Source organism: Conger conger, chromosome 3, assembly GCF_963514075.1.
Source record: "Conger conger chromosome 3, fConCon1.1, whole genome shotgun sequence".
Classification (NCBI taxonomy): domain Eukaryota; kingdom Metazoa; phylum Chordata; class Actinopteri; order Anguilliformes; family Congridae; genus Conger; species Conger conger.
The window spans coordinates 45,175,557-45,202,508 of record NC_083762.1 but is presented as its reverse complement, the minus strand read 5'-3'; the positions used below and the strand labels follow the sequence as shown (position 1 = coordinate 45,202,508).

The 26,952-nt window shown below is 41.7% G+C and overlaps 2 protein-coding genes across 4 annotated transcripts in view; both read left to right on the top strand.

The window, feature by feature from the left end:
* rapgef4a (Rap guanine nucleotide exchange factor 4a) overlaps nucleotides 1–26,952 on the top strand; it is a 122,292-nt gene that overhangs the window by 32,468 nt on the left and 62,872 nt on the right. For all 3 annotated transcript variants that reach the window (XM_061235011.1, XM_061235013.1, XM_061235012.1), the window contains one exon: nucleotides 26,513–26,585. In XM_061235011.1, coding sequence (XP_061090995.1) covers nucleotides 26,513–26,585 — 73 coding nt within the window. The remainder of the gene's footprint in view (nucleotides 1–26,512; nucleotides 26,586–26,952) is intronic.
* On the top strand, nucleotides 16,268–19,006 carry LOC133125106 (uncharacterized protein K02A2.6-like). The gene is given in 4 exon segments (XM_061236832.1): nucleotides 16,268–16,327; nucleotides 16,559–16,952; nucleotides 17,758–18,566; nucleotides 18,956–19,006. Coding segments are annotated over 4 exon segments (1,314 nt in total).

Here is a 26,952-nt window from a genome sequence, read left to right as displayed (position 1 = left end):
AGAAAAGGCCATCATTCGCTTCGAGCAGAGACAGCACTTTAAAAAGGAACTGGCACTCTTGGATACAGGGAGACGGGTCAAGGCAAGCAGCTCCATCTGTAAACTGGATCCAATTGTGGATAAAGGAATTCTGAGGGTGGGAGGACGAATAAGCAAAGTGGCTATGCCATTAGAAGAGAAGAATCCAATCATCCTGCCCAAAGACTCTCATATATCCAAACTGATCCTACGACACATTCATCAACGAGTTGGACACTCCGGTAGAGGTCACATGCTCTCCAGACTAGGTCAGAGATTCTGGCTGCCTTGTGCCAACTCGTCTGCTAGGAAAATCACAAGGAGTTGTGTTTTCTGCAGGCGCATGCAAGCAAAGGTTGGAGAACAACAAATGGCTGATCTTCCAAAGGATTGTGTGTCTCCAGATCTACCACCCTTTACCCATGTTGGTATTGACTACTTCGGACCCATAGAGGTGAAGCGAGGCCGTGCTCACGTGAAACGGTGGGGAGTAATCTTTACCTGCCTGGTGAGTCGAGCCGTCCATTTAGAAGTTGCAAGCTACTTAGACACTGACTCCTGCATCAATGCCTTGCGCAGGTTCATATGTCGAAGAGGACCAGTAGCAAGCATTCGAACAGACAATGGGACCAACTTCATAGGAGCACAGACAGAGCTAAGAAAGGCTCTGAAAGAATTGGATCACAATAGGATTCAAAATGCATTACTCGAGGACAGAGTGAAATGGACATTCAACCCTCCCTTTGGAGCCCACCATGGTGGAGTATGGGAGAGGCTAATCAGACTTGTGAAGAAAATATTATATTCAGTCCTGAAGGAGCAAAGACTGGATGATGAGACATTACAGACCACTTTGTGCGAGGTGGAGGCAATAATGAATGACAGACCAATAACTACGGTGTCAAGTGAACCTAATGATCTAGAGCCTCTCACTCCAAACCACCTACTTCAGTTGAAAAACAAACCAGTTATGCCACCAGGACTATTTCAAAAAGGTGACCTGTACTCCCGGAGGAGATGGAAACAGGCACAATACCTTGCAGACCTCTTCTGGAGGAGATGGATTAGGGAATACCTCCCACTTATGCAGCAACGGAGCAAATGGAATAACCCTAAACGGAACCTCTGTCTAGGCGATCTTGTCGTCATAGTGGATAACATGGCACCCAGGAACTCATGGCTTATGGGCCGTGTAGTGAAGACCTTGTTAGGGTCCAAAGGTCTTATACGGAGTGTTTTAGTAAAAACCAAGACCAACATCTTGCAGAGACCAATTGATAAACTCTGTCTACTACTGGAGGCAGATGGCTAATCTCAGCCAGCTAAGATTAAGAGGTTTCCAGAGTCAACGGTCAAGATGCACCTATGGGAGTTATGTGCTGGTAGTCCCTGATTCCCAGAAACCAGCCCTATACATCCACATGCACATACATGCCCCTGACCCCTGAACTCTTGCCCCCTCTTGCACGCCTCTGACCCCTGGACTGCTGTATTCCACCTACACATAACTACATACACGTAGAACCTAAACATATATGGACTTTGAACATTCTGGAACATTCATGAATTATGATGTGTGTTATGTTTAATTTATTGGCTCCATTAAATTATGATTGATTAATTGTTTTGCTATGATGTTAACAATTAGGGGCCGGTATGTTGGAGCCATAATGATATGAGTTGATATTATATATGATATTATTATTTGTCTACCTATAGTAAGCCTCCCCCTTTTGGCCGGAGCCGCAACTGCATCTATTTAATCAGCCAAGTAATTTGCGGCACCTGTGTTAGTCCTAGGGAGACGGGGAGACGGAATAGTTTTTTGACCACACAAACAAAAGAAAGGATACAAAGAAAGAAACACACAAAAAAGGCCAAAGCAAAGTCTATTTTTGTTTATTGTAAAAAGTCAATTTGGAGAATATTGTTGTTCAATGTTTAAGCAGAATAAAATGCATTTTTTGTTTCAACTTGAAATTGGATCTCCACGATTGTTTGATTGTGCGTCAAACCCCCGCTCCGGCTTGGACAGTGGCTATTTTGAAGCACCACTTAAATTTACTGGGACCAGACCCTCTTTGTTCTGTAGATAAACATCTTGAATGGAATACATGCAGGGCACGCCATGTCCTGAGGAAACAGGGTTGTATGATAGGTTGGTCTGAGTTGTCCTTTGTTTGTCTGTCGTGCAGTGATTGTACATAGATCTGTGCTTGGTTGGCTAACTGTTTTCATTTTCTCTTCTGTTGTGTAAGTACATGTTTGCCCTCTGGTATGATTTTTTTTCATGGATAGACAGACTTTATGGAACATAAAGAACATGTGGTTGTTCTGATTGGTTCTGATTTTAGTCTAAAAGTTTGTGACTATGAAAATAAGTGGGTTTCCAATTTCTGTCCACTAAAAATGTAATGCACAGTATTGATACACGTCTTTTATCATGATTTTATTTTGTGTGCTATTTTCTACACTGCTTAGAAGAGAGCATCTGGGATGTTGCAGAAAAAGTGCCACAGACTACCCTCTGCATTTGAAACTTGAAGAATGCATGCCTGTTATTGTTGTTTTAGTTAGCAGGCCTATATGGCAGCGTAATATGCAAATACTTGGAATGCTACAGTGCTTAAAGTCTTTTTCCTGTTCCTGATTTCCTTTATTGTTGAATATTTGTCACACCGAATGGTTTCAGACCTTTACAAATTTAATATTAGTCAATGGGATCTGAATAAACAAAAAAACTTTCTATATAAATTCTATATTTTTATTTTTATTTCCCATTCATGTATGTACATTTTGTGTCAAAATTAATAACACAAACTGGGATTTCCACACTATAAAGGTAGCACAATTCAAATGGTTATCTAAATGTAAAAAGAAAAACAGAGCCAATTGTCTTTGCATTAAGGGCATTCACACACCATTCAAGAAAGCTGTCAATATTTAAATATATTTAGATACTCGCTAATATGAAATAGGCTCACGTCAATGAAAATGAAAATTCCAATTTTTTCATTCTAAAATGTCAACCTTTTTGGCCATAAAGTCTGATTTCGTTTCGTTACGCAAGCAGAAAAATGCTGTTGTTTTATGCAAGCCTAACAAACTATACATCGTTGGAAACGTAATGTCTTGAGCTAAAATGCTTCGCAGTCGTTACTTCAATACCATACTACTAGCCGGTTCTTCACGGAGCTGGAATTATACTGTATTTATTGCTCACAGATGGGGATCACGCCTTTACTGTGCAACTGGATTACCGATACTAGTCTTGTATGTGGGTTCATTCTGTTTCAGAGAGCCGATACAAAATGTAGACAATCACATTCCTAAGTACATTTGTAGAAGTATGCAATGGCGAAACACCCAACAATGGTCATCCCTCCAGAGAAATTCTATGGACATTCTATCAACGGTTTTGGAATTGCATTATTATGCAGTTGGTTTGCTGGGCGCTTGCAATGAAGAGGACACTGACATTACCTTATTTCTTGTAGTATATGAATTTCCAAAATGCAGAGAAGGGGAGGTCCCCCCGCGCTTGTTTTGCCACTGACATGTTACAAAATGAATTGCTAAAATAAGGGCATCTTAAAATAGTTTATAGAGATAGAAGCATGAATTTAACGCTTTCAAATGGTATATCCTGTTAGCATGGTGATTGACAATTGCACAGCGTTTCGCCTTTTATTTCCCTCTGTGCTTTCCGTAATCTATTTTCTGGTCATTCAAACTTATCTTAAGTTTCTCCTTTTCCCACTTTTTGATTGTCATGCACACCTGATTCTCGTTTCCCCTTGTCATCCGTTCTATATATACCAGTCTGTTTTGTTTGTTCAGTGCCAGCTCCTGCCATTCTATCTAGCGTTTCCTCTGTCTGACCAGTATTGTCTACTGACCAGTTTTGTTTTCCACCAATGCCTTTTGGATTCTCCTTCTGTTCGTGGACTTTGTTTGGATTACCAGTTAGAGTCGTTTGATTTCATTACTGATTATCTTTGGACTGCTGTATTGTTATCAAACTGCCTGTGACTATGTACAGAATTTTTTTTGCTGCACCTGTTTGCATTGTTACCGAACCCTTGCATGGATTATTGTTTACTGTAACTGTTTTGTCTGCTATACACCTGTTTGTCAGCCATCAACCTTCGCCTGTTTAACCCGCCCGAGAGCCAATAATTGGAATTCCTGTGGTTTCCTGATTGGGTTCATTGTTCTGACAGAACAATCTGGCCAAGTATGAACCCAGCAAACCCGACCCAAGAAGCTCTGAGACTCAGGGATAGAGGCTGGGCGTGCACGATACCAAGATGTGGCAAATCTACATCACCAGATGGCTACCCTGGCGTGCACCCAAGCTACTCAGTCCCCGACTGTTCCTGCTCCCAAGCCCATACGTGCCCACCCGGGACCCCGTCTGCCCCCACCTGAGCACTACGCTGGAGAATCTGACGCTTGCAGATCCTTCCTGATTTTCGAGCTGCAGCCTTCCACCTTCCCGACCGAGTGTTCCAGGGTTGCTTACGTCATCACCCTGCTGGCTGGGAGAGCACAAGAGGGTGATGACATAAGCAACGAGGCTGTCTCTGCCTCTACTGCACCAGATCGGGTCATCGTATCAGCAACTACCCGGTAAAAGACAGATGGACAGTTGTGATGGGTGGATCAATGGAGGCGCCTGTCAGGACCTCCCTGTTCAATTGATGGGCGCCTCCATTGATTCATCCCTCTCGAAGTCCCGATCCACCCTGCACGCCACTATTTCCTGGGAGGGGGTATGACACCAGGTGCAGGTCCTCCTTGACTCAGGAGCTGACGCCAATTTCATCTGCCTGACTCTGGTCCATTGGCAGGGAGTCCCCAACACCACTCTCACACAAGCCCTCCAGACCAATGCTCTTACGGGCATCCCCCTGGCTGAAGTAAACACTGTCACATCTCCTGTCAGCCTCCTGATCTCAGGGAACGACCAAGAGAAGTTTGCCTTTTACGTGATGAATTCACCCCTGATTCCTGTGGTTTTGGGCAGACCTTGGCTTCTACGCCACAACCCCACAAGTGGACTGGGTCCAAGGGACCATCTATCACAACATTGGTCAAGTCTTCAGCAAGTCATCAGCCTGCTCCCTGTCTCAGGTCCTATGACTGTGGCTCCACTCCCCCTTGGTGGTGTCAGTTCTTATTGTCTACTCCCTCGCTGCTGGTCTGATCCATCCATCCTCTTCGCCTGCTGGCACTGGATTCTTCTTTGTGTAGAAGAAGGAAAAGTGACTCCATCCCTTTATTGACTACCGAGGGCTCACGACATCACGGTGAAGAACTGCTACCCCATTCCGCTGATCTCCTCCGCCTTCTCCTCCCGTCCAAACTGCCAGTATTTCACCAAGCTAGACCTTCGTAATGCCTACCACCTTGTTTGCATTCATGAGGGGGACGAATGAAAGATGGTCTTCAACACCCATAATGGCCACTATGATTGCCTGGTCATACTGTTTGGGCTCAGTAATGCTCCTGTAGTCTTCCAGAACCTGATCAATGATGTCCTGAGAGACATGAACTTTGTTTACCTGGACGACTTCTTCTCTGCCACATCGGCCCTGGTCTCATGTTGCCCTGGAATTTGTTACTGACTTGGAGACTCCAAGAGAATGTCTGTGGTCCTCACCATCTTGGACAGATTTTCCAAGTTTGTTCACTTCATAGCCCTACCTATCCTCCAATGAGACAGCAGAGTTCCTGTTCCTCCATGTGTTCCGGCATCACGGCCTTGCCCTGGAGGTAACCACGGGCCCTCAGTTCTCCAGTAGCTTCTGAAAAATCCTTCTTGTACACTCATCGGTGCCAAAGCCCAGTTATCCTCCAGCTCCCACCCCCAAACCAGCGGCCACTTACTGACTTTTATCAGTAAATCGAAAAATACTTTAAAACATTACTCGCAAAACACAGATTTGTTAATAATTCTTGATGAAGTTTTGAATTTGTTATGCCACTCACACATGAAAAGCGCGTTGCTTTTTTTCAAGGACACCCTGGGAGAACTCGTGAGACTCCCAAGTATTGCATGTGGCATGTTAAATCCCCGACAAATCATTTAGCCTAGAAAAAATAATGTATCTAAAAACTATTTCCGCTAGTCTACCACAAATGTGTGTTTTTTTTTAGACATTAGCAGTTTTGGGAAAGTGATCTTGTGTTCTAGTACTTCTGGAAGTTAAATTTTTGTTGATTCAAAAGGATAGTCAAACTGCCTCAGTAGCCTAAATTACCTGTGGAATTATCACAGTTTCCATTTGGGGACATCGGTGCGGTTTTGGGAGACCTCATGTGGAATCTGAATGCCTGGAGTTATCTTTATCATATTTTTTACAGAAGTTGACATGATGTTTCTGCACACATATAAAGTAGTCGTGGGTTGGGCCTTGATCTCAAACCATCCAAACTATAGAAACATAAGGCATATGTATTATGACATAGATTTGTTCTGTCTCAAATTTTGGAATGCTACAAGCTTCTTTCTTGTGGCAGTAAATAGTTTTTGAGATATTGATACTTTTATAGGACAAGTCGAAATAGATGGAAATTACCCTCTAGGGCAGGGGTCGGCAACCCTTGTCCTGGAGAGCCGCAGGGTGTGCTGGCTTTTGTCGTTACTCAGCACTTAATTGATCGATTAAAGCAGTAGATTACACAGTTAACTCGCCTCACCTGGTTTCTGGGGTATGAATCAGTTGCTGGTATTAAGGCATAAACGAAAACCAGCACACCCTGCGGCTCTCCAGGACCAGGGTTGCCGACCCCTGCTCTAGGGGGACAAAGTGGAAAGGGTTAAAAAGTCATTAGTATTCACCTATTTCAAAGTGTCTTGGAAAGACGTGGTGCCTTCCTGAGTGAGAAACACACCCGCTGCCAATGCCTGAAGAGTCAACTCACATAATTCTTGGAGTAGCTCTTGAAAGATTTTCACAACATATTTTGGGAAACACTCTTGAAATTTTCATGAGCTGTCTTGAAATTGTGTGTGAAATACATTGTCCATTTTCAAGACTATTGGGAAACTCCAGCTTAGCGGGATGTCTACCAATTTCAGACAGTGGACCACCTTGCTATCTGGGTATTAACTAATCAGATTGCAAGATTTGTCCAGCCTGTTTTATAAAAGCACTTGTCTAATGAAAGTACACATCAGTGTTCAGTGTTACTACCTCTTAATATTTTTTAGAATTGATGTAGCTCTCTGCAGCCATTGTCTTTCAAAACCCCAGGAGCCTCTGTGTGCTCTCGTCTTTTCCAGTGGAGTGATGTCTGAGAGAAAGTGTACCCAGTGGGCCGCGATGATTGGAATACAGTAATCACAGAGTAAGTGATGCGTGAGGGAAGTCAGCTTCTTCTGGCTCCCGGCTCACGCATTGCATATGAGCTGTGGGTTTTGTGGGGGATCTGGAGCTGAGACTCCCATGCACTATGTAGAATAGCCGTTGTGCACTGGGCAGTCTTTGTCAATGTTCCAGCAGGATAAAGAGGATACAGAGATGACCCTTGTTTCTGGAGAATCACACATCTCTTGATAGACTACGTATTATCTGTCAGTTTGCATGGGGTGCTGATACCTCTCCGCTCCCGGGTGAGTTAAACAGGTTTTTCTAAAACTTTGGAAAAGCCGTCTTATTTAACTGCTATGCTATCTGCACTGATAATTTACGACCAGAGAAACTTTGCAAGCATACATATTCATACCTTTATGAGACGTATTTAGCTTGGCAGTTACTGAAGAGCCACCTGTATATATTGAACCATATGTAATCCTGGCAAATCATTCAGCATATGTAGTATATTGTGCATCCACTTGTGAAGTACTACCCAGACTTAAATATGCACAAGCATGTTTTTATTATACATTTTTAATGAGATTTTCAACATTTATATACTTTATAATGTAACATTATATTTATACTTGCCCAAACATATTTTTGACAGCAACTATAGGCAGAATTAAATATACACTGATCAGCCACAACATTAAAACCACATAAGTATGATGATATGTGTACTTATATAAGCAGATAATCATAAGTGAATTGCATTAAAAAATTAAATGAAAATGTAAAAATTAAATGGAAATTTTACATTTTAAATTAAAATGGAAACATGGTACATACTGGTGTTCATGATGATGATAAAACCACCCACGCTATTTAAAAATGGCATCTAATCCTACATCAGTTTCACCCTTCCTTCCCTCCATTGGAATTACATGGGACTGCATGTGGTGAAATTTATGTAGGAATATCCCATGCATTTCGAAACATGGCGGTGGCTTTATTATTATTATTTTTTTTAATTCTACAGGTCCTGGAGCTCCTGTTAAGATAGATCATGAACACCAGTACATACCAAGATAATGATTTTAATTAAAAAATGTATTTATTTATTATGATTATCTGCTTATCTGCTTATAACTACACATATCATATAATGAAATATTAAGTGTTTATAGACAAGTTTATACAGTTCATGAAAAAACTGGTTTAAGCATGTGGTTTTAATGTTGTGGCTGATTGGTGTATGTGGCAGTAGGTGTTCTGTGAATTCATTGGCTGACAAGGCATTCATGACAAGGCATTTATATTTTTTATTTGAACACAATCTTGCCTTAACCCAAGATACTCAATTTTGGGGAATAATTAGTGGCATTAAGTGTTTTATAGATTCACCAAGGACTTACCAATGATGAGTTCTCCATCTCATTTGCTGTTAATTCTTAGCAGCAGATGTTGCCTGTATAGGACAGTATTAGAACATATGGACAGTACTTTCCAAGATGTGTTTTCACTGAAGGGTTGTAAAGGTTTTTAGGAGTGACTTTACTGTTATGAAAGTTAGTCCTCTCTCCATTTTAGTGAAGTGACTGGCCCACATCAGAATTCAGTTTACTTCACACAGAAATATAGTGTTCTCTCGTTGTCACACCTAAGGCTGATTGGGGAGTCATTCTGCGCCTTTATGTACTCAGTAATGAAAAGGGTAGGTGACTAAATCTCTCACACCTTCGCCCTATGGCGTGGAGAGTCACGCGTCATAACAAATACTGATGTAGCCTTAACATTTCTGCCTTTTGTGTAGTAGCAATAGTAGTTGAGGCTGCCTGCTACTCATACTTTTAAAGTAAATAGGATATCCCACATTTTTTATATTTAAAAACAATCCAAAACAGATGTACAGTGCAGTCCTTAAGAATTTGGCAGTAGTACGATTTCTGTTCTTTTGGCTCTGTACTCCAGCACATTGGATTTGTAATGAAGCTATGAATATGATGTTAAACTGCAAACTATTACCTTTAATTTCATGGTAGGTACATACATCCATTTTGGGTGATCAGTGTACATTACATTACATTACATTATTGGCATTTGGCAGACGCTCTTATCCAGAGCGACATACAACAAAGTGCATACCCATAACCAGGGATAAGTTTGCTGAAAGACCCTAGAGGGAAGTACAATTTCAACTGCTACCTGTACAACAAAGATAAGGACGAGGGCCAATTATTATTTATTTTTATTTTTTTTTGAACAAAGAAACAAACAACAGAGCAAAAGTTACCAAAGTTAACTATACAAACACTGCTTACCTAGCCAACTAAAAATACCGATACACAAAGCAAGTCACAGAGACAACCATTAAGGTTCACAGGGAGGTAGGGAGGGATGGGGAGAGGTGCTGCATGAAGAGGTGTGTCTTCAGCTTGTGCTTGAAGGTGGGGAGAGATTCTACAGTTCTGACCTCAACGGGGAGTTCGTTCCACCACCGTGGAGCCAGAACAGACAGTAGTCGTGAGCGTGAGGTGGAGGTTCGGAGAGGGGGAGGTGCCAAGCGGCCTGTGGAGGCTGAACGAAGAGGTCTGGCAGGGGTGTAGGGTCTGATGATTTTTTGTAGATAAGCTGGGGAAGACCCCTTAACTGCTTGGAAGGCTAGCACCAATGCTTTGAATTTGATGCGAGCCATGACAGGCAGCCAGTGGAGGGAAGTAAGCAGGGGGGTGACGTGTGAGTATTTGGGAAGGTTGAAGACCAGACGAGCTGCTGCATTCTGGATAAGTTGGAGGGGTCTGATGGCGGATGCTGGGAGGCCAGCCAAGAGGGAATTGCAGTAGTCCAGGCGGGATTGAACCATCGCTTGGACCAGGAGCTGGGTCGAGTAGGGGGTGAGAAAGGGGCGGATTCTCCGTATGTTGTATAGGAAGAACCTGCAAGACCGGGTCACCGTCGCAATGTTCTCGGAAAGGGACAGTCTGCTGTCCATCACCACGCCGAGGTTCCTTGCACTGGGTGACGGCGTGAGTGTGGCATCCCCAAGGGAAATGGAGAGATCCAGATGAGGAGAGGTATTAGCAGGGATGAATATCATTTCAGTCTTGCCTGGGTTGAGCTTTAGATGGTGGTTGTCCATCCAGCTCTGGAACCAGCCCAGGAATTGCATCCCTTTTTAAACATCGTTCCCCCATTTTAGGGGACCAAATGTAATTGGACAGTTCGCTTAATCAGGTGTACTTTAGTGCAGGTAAAAGAAAGTTTCGTTATCAAGTCTTGATTCTAGGCTTTTGATATCCTTTGTAGTTTGTTCTTGGTGTTTGCAGGAGTGCGAGACGTAGTTGAAGAAGCGTGAACAGAGAATAAAGATTGCAGCAGAGAGAGAACAAAGAGAGAGATGAAAATGTAAACATCATAGAAGTTCACTATGGAATCCTGGGAAATGTGGTCCCTACATCCCCTCCTGTAGTCTCAGGATGGGGCTGAAGATTTCTTGAGAGCACAAAAGTCCACAGTTCCTGAAGTTCATTTTGCAGGTTACACAGTTCATAATTGACTTACACACATCCAGACATTGATCAATAATTACCTAACTGGCCTAAAACACATAACAAAACATAATGTAAAACACTGAAGTTGCACGGTGAAACGTGGTCCCAAAACATAAGAAACCTTGGTGAAAGGGTTTGGGTGGTTACAGAAGGTGGAGCACCAACAGGTATGACCCAGCAACTAAGGTGCTCAGAAGACATAGGGGTCTAGGATGGTGAGGCTGTAGCCTTTGGTAGTCTGTTTCAGAATGGCATTGTTCTGGAGGCCTCTTAATTCCTACTTAGGGAAGAGGATAATAGGTGTAATAGGAACGCACACTGGGTTGTGGCAATGCATTTGTAATGATTGCGCTGTAGTTCCTACATGCAATCATTTTCTGATGGCTCAGTCGGTGTTGAAAGACGCAATGAAAGATCTGTGTTCGCTGCTGCTACATGCTAACATGTTCTGTAAATTTGCTGTTGTTTCATTGCAGTGTTTGATAGTGCATGAATCCTATTGCCACTGCACCAATAGGCCCAAGGCCTTGTGCAATTGTTAACTTCTAGAGTTCCCTCTCAAGTTACTGATTTCCTGATTTAGCTGTGTGCTCTATTTGCGGTAGATGTGGAACCCATATCTTTTGAAAGCTTCCTTTCTTTCTTAGCCCAAGGCCTAGAACCTGATTATGTAGAATTCCTGAATCAGATGAACCTCACTGATTGTAGGAAAGAAGCTTCCTCGCTTATCAATGGGGAGGGTCACTTGTACAGTCAGTCACAAGACCTAATTCTCTCAGACAGATTAGTCTTGCTCTTCATAGTAACCAAGAAATTAAAGCAGAGATGGCATGCCTTAAAGCATGCCAACATGCCAGCCTTCTATTTGAGCTCCAGATAGTTGGCAAGAAAGCAGTTAAATATCTGCATGAGCTGCATTCTCCAATCATGATTCAGGGTTCTCTGACCCCTGTTCAACAGCTTGCTCTTAACAAGACTCCTCAGACTCCGGAGTTACAGGACAGAATTTAAACTGGAGATACGTTAGTAAATTAGTTACGTGCTTAAGTCTAAATTACCCCAAACTAGTGGCTGTTAGTGAATTAGTTAGATAGACAGTAAGTGTGTTAATATAATTAGTACTGTACAATATCGTTATTCGTTAGTTTAGTGCTATACAACATGGACTAGCAGGAAAGCAGGAAGTAAGGAAACGTGAGACTGGGTTGGAATCGTTGAAACCCGGAATTTACCGAAACCACCCGAATAGTGCAGCACGCAGACAGGGGAGTGACTCTGTCTTGGAAACATTCAGACACAGACATAATGGGAATGACAAATGCAATGAATAGTAATGTATAAATAAACAGAAGACCAGATATGATATGAAAAATAATAAATTAGAAGAATAACGATAATAAACTAACAGACAGACTCAGGAACATAACGGTTTGTGAAGTTTTTGGCAGAGAGTCACTGATGCATCCACACCTGCCTCCTGTGTTTCTGATCTGTTGCACAGGGTTATTCTTCGGTCATCAACTCCAGTGGTCTTCCTTGGGCTACCAGCCCTTTTGCAATTACTGAGTTCACCTGTGCTCTCTTTTTCATAATATTCCAAACAGTTTATTTTGGTAAGCCTATTATTTGACATATGTCTTTTTTTTATTGTTTATTTTTCTTATGTCTAACCTCATAATGGCTTATTTGACTGTCATTGGCACAACTCCGGGCCTCATGATGACAGACCAATAACAATAACAATCAAAATCTTGGAATAAAAACCAGATACATTGAAATCATTCTTATACATACACTAATCAAGCGATTGAATACACCTGATTGAAGAGACTTTCCAATTACCGAAATTAAAGGTGACAATCTAAATCCTGGACTACAGCATCAAAAGAACAAAAATTGTACCAATGTATCAATACCTAACTCACTGTATGCCATTTATTTAGGTTTAAAACAGACCCTTCTAATATCTTTTTTATGTCTTTAGCACAGAGAACAATGTCTCAGACTGTAAACGCCTAAATCTGCCATCATGATGGGATTACAAGCAAGAGATTTCATCATCCCAGCTTTATGCCACAATTGGTTTGATTTCATTTTTCATTTCAGGCAAAAATCATTGACACAGCAATTGGTTGTCTGCTTACCTATCCTGAAAAATACATTTGGGCTGTAAGGACTTGAACTCATTTGCTATTTCAAGATTCTTGCTGAGGTCAAATTGTGACAATTGTTGCTGGAAATCAACTGAGATTTAGTTTTGATAGGTGATACCGGGAAGTATGTTCAGTAATTATGCACATGCTTGTTCCCAGCAGACTGGCTATTTACAAATAGATAATGTCACATTCAGTTAGGATTATAACAATCATTTCCAGCATTTGAGACATGGAATTTGTATTTAGGATTAGAAGCATATGGTATTATGAATACCATAACATAATGCATGCTTTTAAACATATCGCATGCTTCCAAATGGGCTACCAACTGAAAGCTGTAGTGAGGGGTTTTTGCATTTGAGGAGAACTTGATTCACAGTACAAAGCCAGTCAACTGTCGCTCAATTGCCTCTGCCATCTGATCACCCTCAGACCACTTAAAAACAAGCCAATCATGGGCAAATGTCTATCTGGGCTGGAATATGTTGCTGTGGGGATATCTGATATCTGCCTTTCACTCAGCCTGGTAATCTTATCATCTTTTGGAAAAGCCAATATAATTTACAGTAATTGTTTAGCTGCAGGGCTCTCGCTCTCATCCTCTCCCTCTTGAAACAAGAGCATTGCTTAGCCTGGGCAACCATATGATGACAACGTCACCCATAATGCTCTGGTACTGTAGGTGTGTCTGCCCTTAATGACATGCTGGTAGCCTGTCATGTTCTGTCACTTCAGAGCTCTGCAATTACTCCTGTTATTTAGTAGCACTTCTTTTACATTTTTTCCATGGCTGAAGTGTCCATTTTCATGAGGGCAGAGTGTGCTAGTTGGCTGTATTGACCTGTTTTCATATGAAAAAGGATCTGGGAGCAGAGGGTTCCACTCTGAAAATTTCTCCATTGACATTCTAAGCAAATTGAATGTTTCCAGCTGCGAAGAGGAGTGTATGAGTGTGAACATCTAGCTGAACCTACAATGCGTCAAACCTCGAAGTGGATAGGCTACAGCAGCAGAAGACTTAATAAGTCTAATGAATACCTAAAAATGTGCTCACTGAGTGTATGACTAATGGTGGTTCAAGATAACGGTCAATGCAGGCGTGTTCTTTTGTGGTTAAAAACAAAATCATTTTCTCATGTGTACACAGTTATTTAACACTTATGCATAATAGAAATATGTTGAACAGTGGGTTTTGAACTATTATTCGGAACTTTAATCTGTCCCTGGATAGTTGCTCCAGCATTAGTTTGCTATTTGTTGTAGCTTAGCCACTGTATCAATGTCATAAAAAATGCAAACAACTCTTTTCAGAATCAAATAATGACAAACCCAGAAATCATGAGCTGGAAATAGTCTCCTCTGCTGAAATGCATTCTTATGCAAGGCCTGGTGCTGACTCTCCAAATGCTGTTCCCTGTACTCCGGATCCGAAAAAGGAAAGATGGAGCCCATACTTGGTGAGTTTATAAGACAACATTGTAAGAATGTTGGCAGAAAAAAAATAGAGAATGCGTGGAAGGTCTTGCACAGATGATTAAATCGAACACAGACACGATTGAAGCTTTAAAGGGGAACTCTCAATTCCTTCTTAAAGAGGTTCAGGAAATGAAAAAATATGTTCAGTTAAGGCAAGTGCAGACCATACAAAAAGACTTTCAGAATTAGAAGACAAGGTGAATGAGGCCAAGCGGTATCAGAGGAGATGGAATTTCAAATTGTGTGGATTGCCTGAAGCAGAGTGAGAGGATGTTAAGCAGCGTATCGTCAACATTTGCCGTACCATTATCACTGAAGCGGACAAAATGCTTCATTTCCACACTGATATCAGTCACAGCATAGGCTGGAGGGATGAAGGGAAAATTTGTCCCATCTTAACACGGTTTTCATCCAGATCGGCAAAGGAAAGTGTCATATATTGTGATATTGGGCGTTATACTCTGTTACTGCCACCTATTGGCAAGTGCCCTTACTAACAGTTCTGATTAAAAAGAGACCTCCGGGTCACATGTTGTATCTGGAAGTAAATAAATGGACGACCGTCCTTGTATTGTTCAAGTCCATCTCCGTCTGATTAATGTTATAGCTTAGAGTATAAACTGGAATAAAACTCAGGCAATATACAACAAAGTGGCGATGAGGATTATCGTGATCTGCGTGTGTTTCGATGCTTGTAAAGAAAAGTTTAGAGCGGACTGTTTTCCATGAATGAGGCTAGCGGATGATTAGCTTCATCGTTGGGAGGACGACAATGTTGGCAGTGAAATCAGTAAACAAAGGAGCGTGAGTACTTGCTAACAAGTAGCTAATGAGGCTAAAATGACAGGGATACTACGAAGCATTGGTGCCTTTGATGAAAATACGGAGTAGTGGAACTCCTACACAGAACGTTTTGAGTACTTTGCTAAAGAAAATGGAATTGAAGGCGAGAAGCATATAACTTGCTACGTGCCCTGGTCCAGCCAGACAAGCCCGGGACCAAAAGCTATGAAAGTATAGTGGCTGCCTTAACAGCTCACTTTTCACCTAAGCCCCTGGTGATTGCTAAGCGTTTTTGCTTCCATAAAAGGAACCAAGAGGAAGGGGAGTCCATAGCAGTGTTTGTAGCTGGCCTAAGAAAGCTAGCCGAACATTGTGAATTCAAGGGACAGGCTTGTGTGGGGCCTGAGGAGTGGAGCTTCTCAGAAACGCCTGCTAACTGAAAGTGCACTTACATTGGATAAAGCTATTGAAATTAGAGTGTCGATGGAATTAGCTGCCAGGGCGGCTCATCAGCTCAGTGAAAGCAGCGGAAAACTCCGCTGATGAAAAGAGAGCTCAGAGCAAATGTTACCAATGCGACAAAACAGGACATTTTGCTGCTGAGTGTTGGAGTAAGGATGTGGAGTGCAGGAAGTGTGGGGAAAAGGGGCACATTGAACGGGCGTGTCAAAGTCAGGGAATGAACAAAAATCCAAGACAGGACAACAAAAAGCCAAAGCCCAGATTCCAAAAGAGACAGTCTGTACATAGGGTGCAGCCAAGCCAAACAACGGCTGAGGCCAACAGTTCATTAGATGAGGCAGAAGTATGTGTACTGTCAGTAAAGGGAGGTCCTAGTGGATACTGGCAAACTCTGCTGCTGGAGGGAAGACCAGTGCACATGGAAATTGACACTGGTGCAGCAGTTTCCCTGGTGTCTTATGCTGTGTACAAAGAAACCTTGCAGCACCTTCCATTACAACCAACCAGTCTCAAAATGAAAACCTACACCGGCGAGTCAGTGCCGACCAAAGGCGTCATCAACGTCACAGTCCAGGTGAATGGGCAAACAGCTAAATTACCACTGTACGTGGTTGAGGGAAACTTGGCATCTCTGATGGGCGTTCATGGCTTGAGGAACTTAGACTGGACTGACCTACGATTCACAAGCTGTGCAAGGGTGGAAATGAATCACATCTGACAACTGTCCTGAACAAACATGCTGTGGTGTTCAAAGAGGAACTTGGAAAAATGAAGGACATAACAGTCAACCTGAACATCCTGACAGACCAAAGTCCCCTACGCCATAAAGCCAAAAGTCGAAGCAGAGCTGAAATCCTTGGTCAAGAGTGGGGTGCTGGAGCCGATCAGCCGTAGTGAATGGGCCACTCTGATCGTGCCAGTAATAAAAAAAGATAACTCGGTGAGAATCTGCGGAGTTTTCAAAGTCTCCATAAACCCAGTGCTAGAGGCTGAGCACTATCCACTTCCTCGCATCGAGGGTCTGTTCACCGGCTTGGCTGGAGGACAAAAATTCTGCAAAATTGACCTCAACCAAGCCTACCTCCAGATGCAGGTCGAAGAGAAGTCGAGAAAGCTGCTCACGATAATCACTCACAAGGGCCTCTACCGATACTGCAGACTACCCTTTGGAATAACATTGGCTCCAGCTCTCTTCCAGCGTGCGATGGACCAGATACTGAGCGGCTTAGCCGGAGTCCAATGTTATTTACGACATACTGGTCACCGGAAAAACAGAGCAAGAGCATCTGGAGAACCTGGATGCCACACTGCAGCGGCTGGAAGAATACAGACTTAGGGTCCGCAGATCAAAGTGTGAGTTTTTCCAGTCTTCATTTGAGTTCATTTGACTTCATTTGTTGTACGTCGCTCTGGATAAGAGCGTCTGCCAAATGCCAATAATGTAATGTAATGTAATGAGTATTTGGGACAGGTGATTGACTCTGAAGGCTTGCATAAGGCTTCATCCAAAATCAAGGCAATCATGGAAGCACCAGCGCCTCAGAATGTGAGTCAACTATGCTCTTGTCTGGGGCTCCTCAACTACTACGGAAAGTTCATCCAGAACCTGTCTTCTCTACTGAGACCACTGCACCAGCTGTTGTGCCACGGCAAAGCCTGGAAATGGACTCAGCAATGTGAGGTTGCATTTGTGCAATCAAAAAAAGCTGACACATTTTGACACTACACTGCCCTTACAACTCGCATGTGATGCTTCCCCTTATGGAGTGGGGGCAGTTGTTTCACACATCATGCCCAGTGGTGAAGAGCGACCTATCGCGTTCGCCTCATGCACACTAAGCCAAGCCGAGTGCAACTATGCACAAATAGAAACGAGAAGGACTGGGGATTGTTTTTGGTGTCAGGAAGTTTCATCAATATCTCTTTGGGAGAAAGTTTGTTCTTCTGACAGACCACTGCCCCTAACGACAATCTTCGGACCCCATACCGGCATTCCATCCTTAGCAGCTGGACGGATACAAAGATGGGCCTTGTTATTGTCTGCCCATGACTATGACATCAAATACCGCAAGTCTGAGCTGCATGCAAACGCAGATGGCCTCTCTAGACTACCCCTGCCTGTGGACCGTGCTGAGCCATCGCAGGCTGGCATTTTCTACTTCAGGCAAGTGGAGGAAGCTCCCATCACTGCTGAACAAGTGAAGAGACACACCTGGAATGACCCTGTGCTAGCGATGGATGCAGTGATCAACAGAGGAGGTATGGATCTCCCCGAGCTAAAGCCCTACCTCACAAGAAGGAATGAGCTCTCTGTGCAGGCAGGATGTCTCCTATGGGGACGCAGAGTGATTATCCCACTTGTGCTGCAGAAAAGGCTACTACAACAGCTACATGAGGGACACTGTGGGATTGTCTGCATTAAAGAGCTTGCCAGAAGCTACTTTTGGTGGCCTGGACTCAATGGGCAGATTGAAGAGACGGCAAGAACATCATGTCAACAAGTTCGCTGCATGCCAGAGGCACCATGGCAGCGCATTCATGTGGATTTTGCTGGCCCGTTTGAGGAGAGGATGTTCCTGGTGGTGGTGGATGCCCACAGCAAGTGGCCGGAAGTGTCCATAATGAGATCGACCACAGCAGAGAAGACCATAGAGAAAATGTTCAGTCGATTTGGGTTTCCAGAACAACTGGTGAGCGATAACGGCCACCAGTTCGTCTCACAAGAGTTTAAGAGATTCCTTGAGGAAAATGGAGTACAACACATCCGCTCTGCTCCCTATCACCCAGCTACCAATGGATTAGCTGAGAGATTTGTTGAGAGAATGAAAAATGCTCACAGGGACGAGGCTCTCTCCACCAGCGGCTGAACAGCTTCCTGCTGTCATACAGGAATGTTCCACACTCAACCACACAAGTTGCTCCTGCAGCACTTCTCATAAAGAGACAGCTCCACACCAACCTCGACCTTTTGAAACCACCAAAGACCAAAGAGACCATTCACCGGAAACAACAAGCCCAGGTTGAGAGACGTGAGCAAAGAGCGAAGGAAAGGACCTTCCGCCCTGGTGACAATGTAATTCAATCATGCGTGTTTAGCTAAACTTTTATTTGTCTCAAACTGTTACTTACAGTTGCATCGTTTGTGGTGGACTATATAGCCAGCTAGTTACATAGCCAAATACGTTGCTTGCTCATAATATAGTTGGTTAGCTAAAGTCAAAACCTCAAAAAGACAACAAATAGTGTTGTGTAGCACACTAAAGTCAACATTTCATTCAGTCACCTGTTCGCAAACATTTTCTTTCTAGAACACTAAGAAAAGACGGCAGGCTCTGTTGCGTTTGTAACTGTCAGCTTTCCAAAACAGTGCATGAGAACACTGAACTGTACAATAACGCTTTATATTTCGCATTATTCATAGACTGTGGGAAGTCAGCGTTGTGGTTTGAGGGTCTTTGTTGCTGCAATTCCTCTCTTGACTGTTAGGAGTCAGAAATTACCTATTGTACCTTTAACACAGCCTAGTTAAAGGTGGTTGAAAGTCTTTTTGCTATTCACCATCCTTTAAGAGGATCAACTGGGTCTTTTGCTCTAGAAACGCATGCATTAACATCAGATTTTTGGAAGAATCAATAGGGAGACAATATTTGGTTGTCGTATGCGAGTAACAGTTCTGCCCGGGTAGATATTCTAAAGCAGGGGTATCCAACTAAATTTCAAAGAGGTCCAGTTAGGGAAAATCTCCTCAAGCAAAGGTCCGGAACATCATAATGTCTAACTTGCGTTATGACAACGCCTGTAATCAACAATGGACTGTTAAATGAAGGAAAATACATTTAAATACATTTAAAAAACATTTCCACAACATTTATTGTTAATATTGAAACATAATACGCTACTTTAGATATAGCCTGTGTACAATCTTCTTCCATCATCAAGTTAAAGAAGGGCTACATTTAAAAATTAATTAAATGGCTAAATTTAATTAAATGGCTAAATTGTGAATCTTAAAACAAAGATTCACAATTTAATTTCAGAAAAAATAAAATAAAGTGTAGCAGCAGCTTGAGTTTCCCTTTTCTTTAACTTTCACATCTCGACTTAACAGTCTCAACCAATTTTACAACGGATAGATCTCAAGACATCTTAACAATTTTAAAGTTTCTCGTTCTTTCCCTCTTATATTCCACTTCCCCACTTTCTGTTATTCAGTGAGAGAATTGAGCTCTAGCTTGTCCTGCCAGGATTTTAAATCTGGGCTCAAATCATGTCAGGGCCATTCTCATACACATGTGCGGGTGCTCATTGGTGAGCTGGAACGATATTTCGTTTTAATTATGTTCATGGTGGAGAAAGCTGCCTCACAGCTGTATGTGGAGCCAAACATGGTCAAGATGTACAGGGATACTTTCCTCAGACCTGGGAAAGCTGTCTCAGAGACCATTTGGAGCCAGAAAGTGGCAGGGTCAGTTCTTCCAAACTGCTCTTTCAGGGCCACATCTGCTTTGAGATCAACCAGTTGCATCTGGAGAGGCCCAGCATTTGCCCACTTGAAGTGCTGTGTGACTTCCTTTGAGAACCCTCTGACATCGGTGATGAGAAATGGGTTCTGAATGAACATGGTGAGCTGCTCTCCAAAGCTGAAGCTGTCAAAACGTTTCCTGAAGTTTTCAATCAGCTTATCAACAAAGTCAACAAAAAAAGACACACCTCTCTGTCCCTGAACCTGTTCCTGCACTGCTGGGAAGTGTGCACAGTCTCCCTGCAGGTCTTCTTTGAACATCTCAAGTTTCCTCTGAAAGGAGCGGACAGCTGTCATCAGTTCACAAATTGAATTGCCCTTGCCCTGTAGCTTCAAATTTAGTTCATTCAGGTGTGAAGTGATATCAACCAAAAAGGCCACATTATCCATCTTTTTCTCATCATTTAAAAAGAGAGAAAAGTGTGTTGCTTTCTGACTTGTCAGCTCCGCCAAGAAAGCCATTAATTCCCTTCTGATGGACCAAAATCGCTCCAACACCCTGCCTTTGCTGAGCCATCTCACATTGTTGTGAAGCAAAAGATCATTAGCATTTGCATTAACTTCTCTGAGGAATTCCCTGAGCATGTGATGCTGACAAGAAGAGGATGCCCTGAGAAAATTTATCATTTTCATCATTGTGTTCATCACCTCAGCGTGCTCATCTGACAGGGTGGAGCATAGGACAGATTGATGAATGATGCAATGGTAAGAGATTAGGTCAGGATTGTCCTTTTTCATTCTTGCCACAGCTCCTTTCTCTCTGCCTATCATGGCAGGGGCTCCATCTGTGGTTATTGAAACCACCTGGTTTGGATCTATTCCTCGCTTTGTTAACATCTCCTTAATGGCCAGGTAGATGTCCTCTCCTCTTGTACTGGTCTGAAGGGAAGTTACACCTAACAGGTCTTCACAGAACTCATTCTTGTCTTTGTTGAGGAACCTTGCATGAACTAACAGCTGAGCATTGTCAGACACATCAGTGGACTCATCTACAGCCAATCCTACGCATGAATGGCTTCATCCAGCTGGGCTAGCACATCCTGGGCTAATATTTCATTTTTCTTTGTGGCTGATGATGCTGACATAGGTATTTGCTTTATTTTGTCACAAAGCTCTTCTTTTTGTTTACCCTCAAGTAATGCACGCATGCACTCCTTGACAACACCTACGTCTGTAAAGGGCTTTTTGTGTTGATCTAAAATCCAAGCAACTTTGAGGGAACATTCATGAGCACGTTGTTGGGCAATGAATGAATGTGTTAAGATCCTGGTGGATTGATCGTATTGGGCTCTGAGACTGCTAATTTTCTGGGACCTCAGTTCAGAATGGGGTGGGTATGATTGTTCAAAAGCTTTGTGCTTTGTCTCATAGTGGCGTTTCACATTGCCACTTTTAATAAGTGCCACGGTCTCTGAACATATGAGACACACTGGTTTTGTGCTCCCGACAGGAAGAATGAACATGTATGCGTCGGTCCATTCCGTCTTGAAAGCTCTGTTTTCGCTGTCTACTTTTCTCGTCTTAGAAAGCGCCATAGTTATTTTACATCTCCTGACTCCCACTCACTTGCTTGTCCGTCTTCTCTCCCTGTATCGTTACTTGTATCGTTAATCTTCTCGCCTGTCACTCGCCTCGCCTTTTTCTTCTATCTGCATTCAGAGTCACTCGCAATGTTGATCGCTTTGAATGCACAGATTTGATTGGCTGAGTAGCATCACGTGGGTGGGTTGACTCGCACGCGATTGGTTTGGTCAACTAATCCAGTGCCGTAAACTAAAATCTCGAAAGCTGTGCCGCTTAAAATATAAAAAAATAAAAATCATTTAATAATTTGTTGACTATTGGTCCGGGTCCGTATGGGATGGCGTCTGGGTCCGGACTCGGACCGCGGTCCGCCTGTTAGTGACCCCAGTTCTAAAGGGAGCATTTAAAGGAAAAGTGTTGAAATGTATTGCCCATGATTTAGGGAGATGGGTAATATTAATTGTTGAGATAATAGACAATATTTTTGTTTTGGGTAATATGATGGCACTAAATATATTTTCTAATTAGAGTCCAGCCGATACATGGATATTACCACCTGCAATTAAGATATTCAATGCATTAACTGCGCTGTCTAATGAGCTGTAGCCTTCATAATATAGTCTAAGTGGGAATGTATCTGACCCACTTTTCAGGAGCAAACTGTAAGAAGATTTAGTTTAAGGTTTTGATGAGCCTGTGAGTGAGGTTACCATAACAGCAGAAGTAGTGGTTTCTCCAGTTAATTGTAATAATAAAAACTCATCCATATTTCAGTGAATATGAACCATAACTTGCTCACTCATATGCAGTATTTTCATATTTTTAAGGTTCAAGGAATGCATTCACAATTCCTTTCTACCATGACAATTTACCCAGCGCTTACTGCAAGTGTACTGAGTATAATTCAAAGACAGACTTTGCCATCTCAATGCAGCCAAGCCATTTCTCATTTCCAAATGTAAACAGAGAAAAGTCAGTTTCTCTGTTTACAACATTACTATGAGCCGCTACAAGAGAGCTGGTACTGGTTATGAGTTAGCCGACCTAAAGTCTTTCTTTTCGAAAGTCGTATAAAATTTTAAACGTGGTACAGGGTGGAGCTGGTCCAGACTACAATTTAAAGTCCATAATACAATGTATTCGGAACGAGTGGTGTTATAGAAACGTGGATGTTGTTAATGTTAGCTCACCAGTACAAACTTAGCGTTCAGTAAACAAATGTTTGTTAAACATACAAGTTAGCTCACTGATGTTAGCTGTTGCTTCTAAAGCCGGAGAGGAATGTAATGTTGCAAGCAATATATGATAAAGTTTGTTAATGTCATGTCAATACATTTTTCACAGAAAACATAGTTTGTCAACATTTTTACTTAACAGCAGTGGTGATAAAACATACAAGAAGTAAGTACTACTGTGTTGTTGGCCTTTACTGGTCTCCATATGAGGTTAGTATGATGTAGTTAGCATCATACTAACCATACAATTTTTAACAGTACTTGGTCAGTAGAACAATAAAAACGAAATAATTAGATTACGGTCAATGGCACAAATCGATTTAAATCTTTGAAAGTTATATACAAGATGCCAGTGCTAACAAGGTTAAGTGGAAGGTGTACCCTATACCCTCACACTTGCCACTTGGCGGTTGTGTGAAATGCAAAATCTAAACCATTATGGATTATGACCATCTTGCAACAGGTGACCTCTCTGCCTGTTATAGGCCAAAATGCAACGCGATTGCGGACTGTCGGAACCAGAATTATTTTTTCCCCGCAGGCAAAATTCTTTTTGCGAAAGCAAATGAAACATGAAACCACTGTATATACACTTCATTAGGAACATTTAAACTATATTACACCTAATTATTCATGCGACTATCTAATCAGCCTAATCTAATCAGTGTGCATGCAATTATGTAGATACGGGTCAGGAGCTTCAGTTAATGTTTACATGAACCACAGAATGGGGAAAAAATATGATCTGAGTGACTTTGACCGTGGAATGATTGTTGGTAGCAGATGGGGTGATTTGAGTATCTGAGAAACTGCTGGGATTTTCACGCACACTAGTCTCTTGAGTTTGCAAAGAAAAAAAAACAAAACAAGTGAGCAGCAGTTCTGCAGACAGAAACGCCTTGTTAATGAGAGACGTCCGAGATGAATGGCCAGACTGGTCACAGCTGACAGGAAGGTGACAGTAAAATAACCACATTACAACAGTGGTATGCAGAAGAGAATCTCTGACCCCACAACGTGTCATAACTATAAGTAGATAGGCTACAGCAGAAGTCTAAAACATTTGTCTAATAAAGTGATTGGTGAGTGTATAAACCAACAGCAATACTACTATGGCAGCTAACTAACCTGTCCACATCCTGTTTTCATGTGGGCTAAAAACTCAAATTATAGCCTAACTGATCAACCTAACTTGACATTCACAGTAAGTTTCAATGTAGTCTATATTTCCTTATCATTGTTGAAAAAGGCCACAGCAGTGTCAATAAATGTAGATCTGTATGATGCACACACACACGCATTTGCTGGCTATTTAATTACATATTTAGTAAACACTCAGTTCAAATGAGAAAAAGGGACATCCTAACTTTCAGAACACTTTATATAATAAGTTATTATTATTGAAAGCAATAACCTAATATGTTATTAATTTTCTTTGAAATATGTGTTAATATTTAGCATCTGTGGTACAACACACCAACATACATTTGGGATTCATTTTAGTGTTAATGTTAGCTATGTATTTGCATGTGTTTGCGTGGCTGGATACACAAACAACTATGAACAACATATCTAGGTAGGTGGTCACAGTTTGCTGTTTGCTGTGTTCCCCTTTGAAGCATGAACTGTCCTGGCTGCACTGATTGCCTTCATTCTCAACAACAAAACAAACCATTCTTAAATAGCGTTAGCAAGTTCTGCCCACTTTTTTTCTGAAATAAATTAGTTAACAATTGCCTTCCTTTGTGTCCTTTGTCTCCCTTTCTTTTATCTTTTAGGCTGCTATCAAAAATGCCACTGCAAAGTGGCTGGTACCAAAAAAAGAGGCTAGTTCAAACCTATTATTGCTCCCCTGCACTGGTTAGTTTTAGAATAGATTTTAAGAACTTGATGTTTGTTTGTAAAGCACTTAATGGTTTAGCCACTTCCTATACAGTATCTCTGATCTTCTTCAACCCTACTCCACACCCAGGTTACCCACCCTACTCCACCCAATTTCTGCTTTTCGTTCCTAGATCTCAGTTAAAACTGTGGGTCTCTATTTTCAAAGTCTTAGTTCTATCTTACTTCTATTTGCATAGTCTAAAGCACAACATGCAAGTGCATTTAGGGCATGGTCTGACACACATTTGCTAGTCTGACAGCAGATAGTTCAAGCACAAAGCAAGGCCTAAGGTTCAGAAGGGCTAGACTTAGTGGCATAATGAATTGTGTCTTGGGTCTTCTATTGCCTTAAAAAAAAGCCTCCTGCATTTGGTGGATTGCTAATATTACGGCGATTTAGCAAGACTTCTTTATTAGAACTAAAAGTTTTTTGTTTTGTTGTTTTTTGTTATTTGTTACGGAGTAACTGGTGAACAATGGTTTTAATTGCTTAAAGCACAGAAATGTGGAGAAGAAGGAATAGGGTTAAAAATGTGTTACGGTAGTGAAATTCGAATTATTCTTTGCTTTATGAATCATATCCAGATGTAAAAAAAACAAAAAACTTAATGTACAGTGAATCCCCAGCACCATATTTGAAAAATATTGCAATGCATTATGGTGATTTAAATGTCTAAATAAATATTTGAAATGCAAATATAATAAATATTTTCTGGAAAACATTCTGCTATTTATTCAGTCAAATAAACCATTATTTCTGTATTTCAGTTAGTTAATTGGTCATGCAGTTCACATCACGCTTTCCAAAGTCCTGTATGTGTCCTAATTTATGTCTGAGACATCCATGGCTTTTGACTATGTTATGCAACACATAACATGCCGAAAGAATATTTGGCCAATTTATTCATCATTAATGCAATTGACTAATTTGGATATTTCAATATTAAGACAGTCCGTTGCGACATGTATTTTGTATTTTTAGAATTTTTCACATATACAATAATAATCTTTCACATTGTAATCTTTATATTTTTAAGGCATGTTTGTGTGTAACAGACAGGAGGGTCTATGCGCAGAGAATCTTCTAGAGATATTCAATGATGCAAGTTAACTGTATTGACACTCTTAAGACAATTCCTCCATTAAACAAAAATAGACAATAGATGAAACAAGGCTCATCTTATCCATCACTGACTCAGTCTATGGATATATGGGTGTCTCTTAACCACCTCCAACACCATTATCCCAGAAAGTCTGAACCCTTTATGAGCGTGTATCCGGCTTACATCGCAATCATTCTGGATCCGTTTGAAGTCCTCACTAAATGGGGCTCCGATCATAAAGCAGCCGAGTGCCTTTTCATGCCAGCTGTGAGACTCAGCTGTGTAATTACATAACCCTGAGTTGTTGTGTTCATTAAGATAAAAAGTGAGAGAGCATCCACTCACTGAGTAAAGAAGGATGTGTTTTATGGACAGGGACATGAAATGATAATCAAAATAAGCTCTCCCATCTATTTTTTTTTTTAATGATCAAAATTATTGTGAAGATGTGTGTTGGTCTGGAGCTCTTATTCACTTTCATTTTCTTGTAGAAATACCGCCAATGCATGGCTGGCCTCCTCGCCCCTCCTTACGGCGTTATGGAAAGTGGACCAAGCAGTGATAGTGAGTATTGGACTCTCCTTCTTCCTAGAGTACTGTACTTAGCCTTTCACTCACTCATTTTCTAATTTAAAACCCACCAGACTAGAGAAAATTTAACCACAGAATTTTGGTGTGTGGATGGACTATACTTATGCCGGTTTTACATGAGTAGACAGGAAATGAGAATATGATAGAGCACTGAACAGTCTTTGCCTTTGCTAGTAAAAAAGTATATCTGATTTTGTTCACCCACAGTTTTAGATATAGTAGATATAGTAATCAGGGAATCTGCAAATCCACTTTAAAAAGGAGCATTTTTGTTGATACGACTGCTATTGAACCTATAATAATGGCTGTGGTACTTTAATACTGCTTTATTATCTGCTCA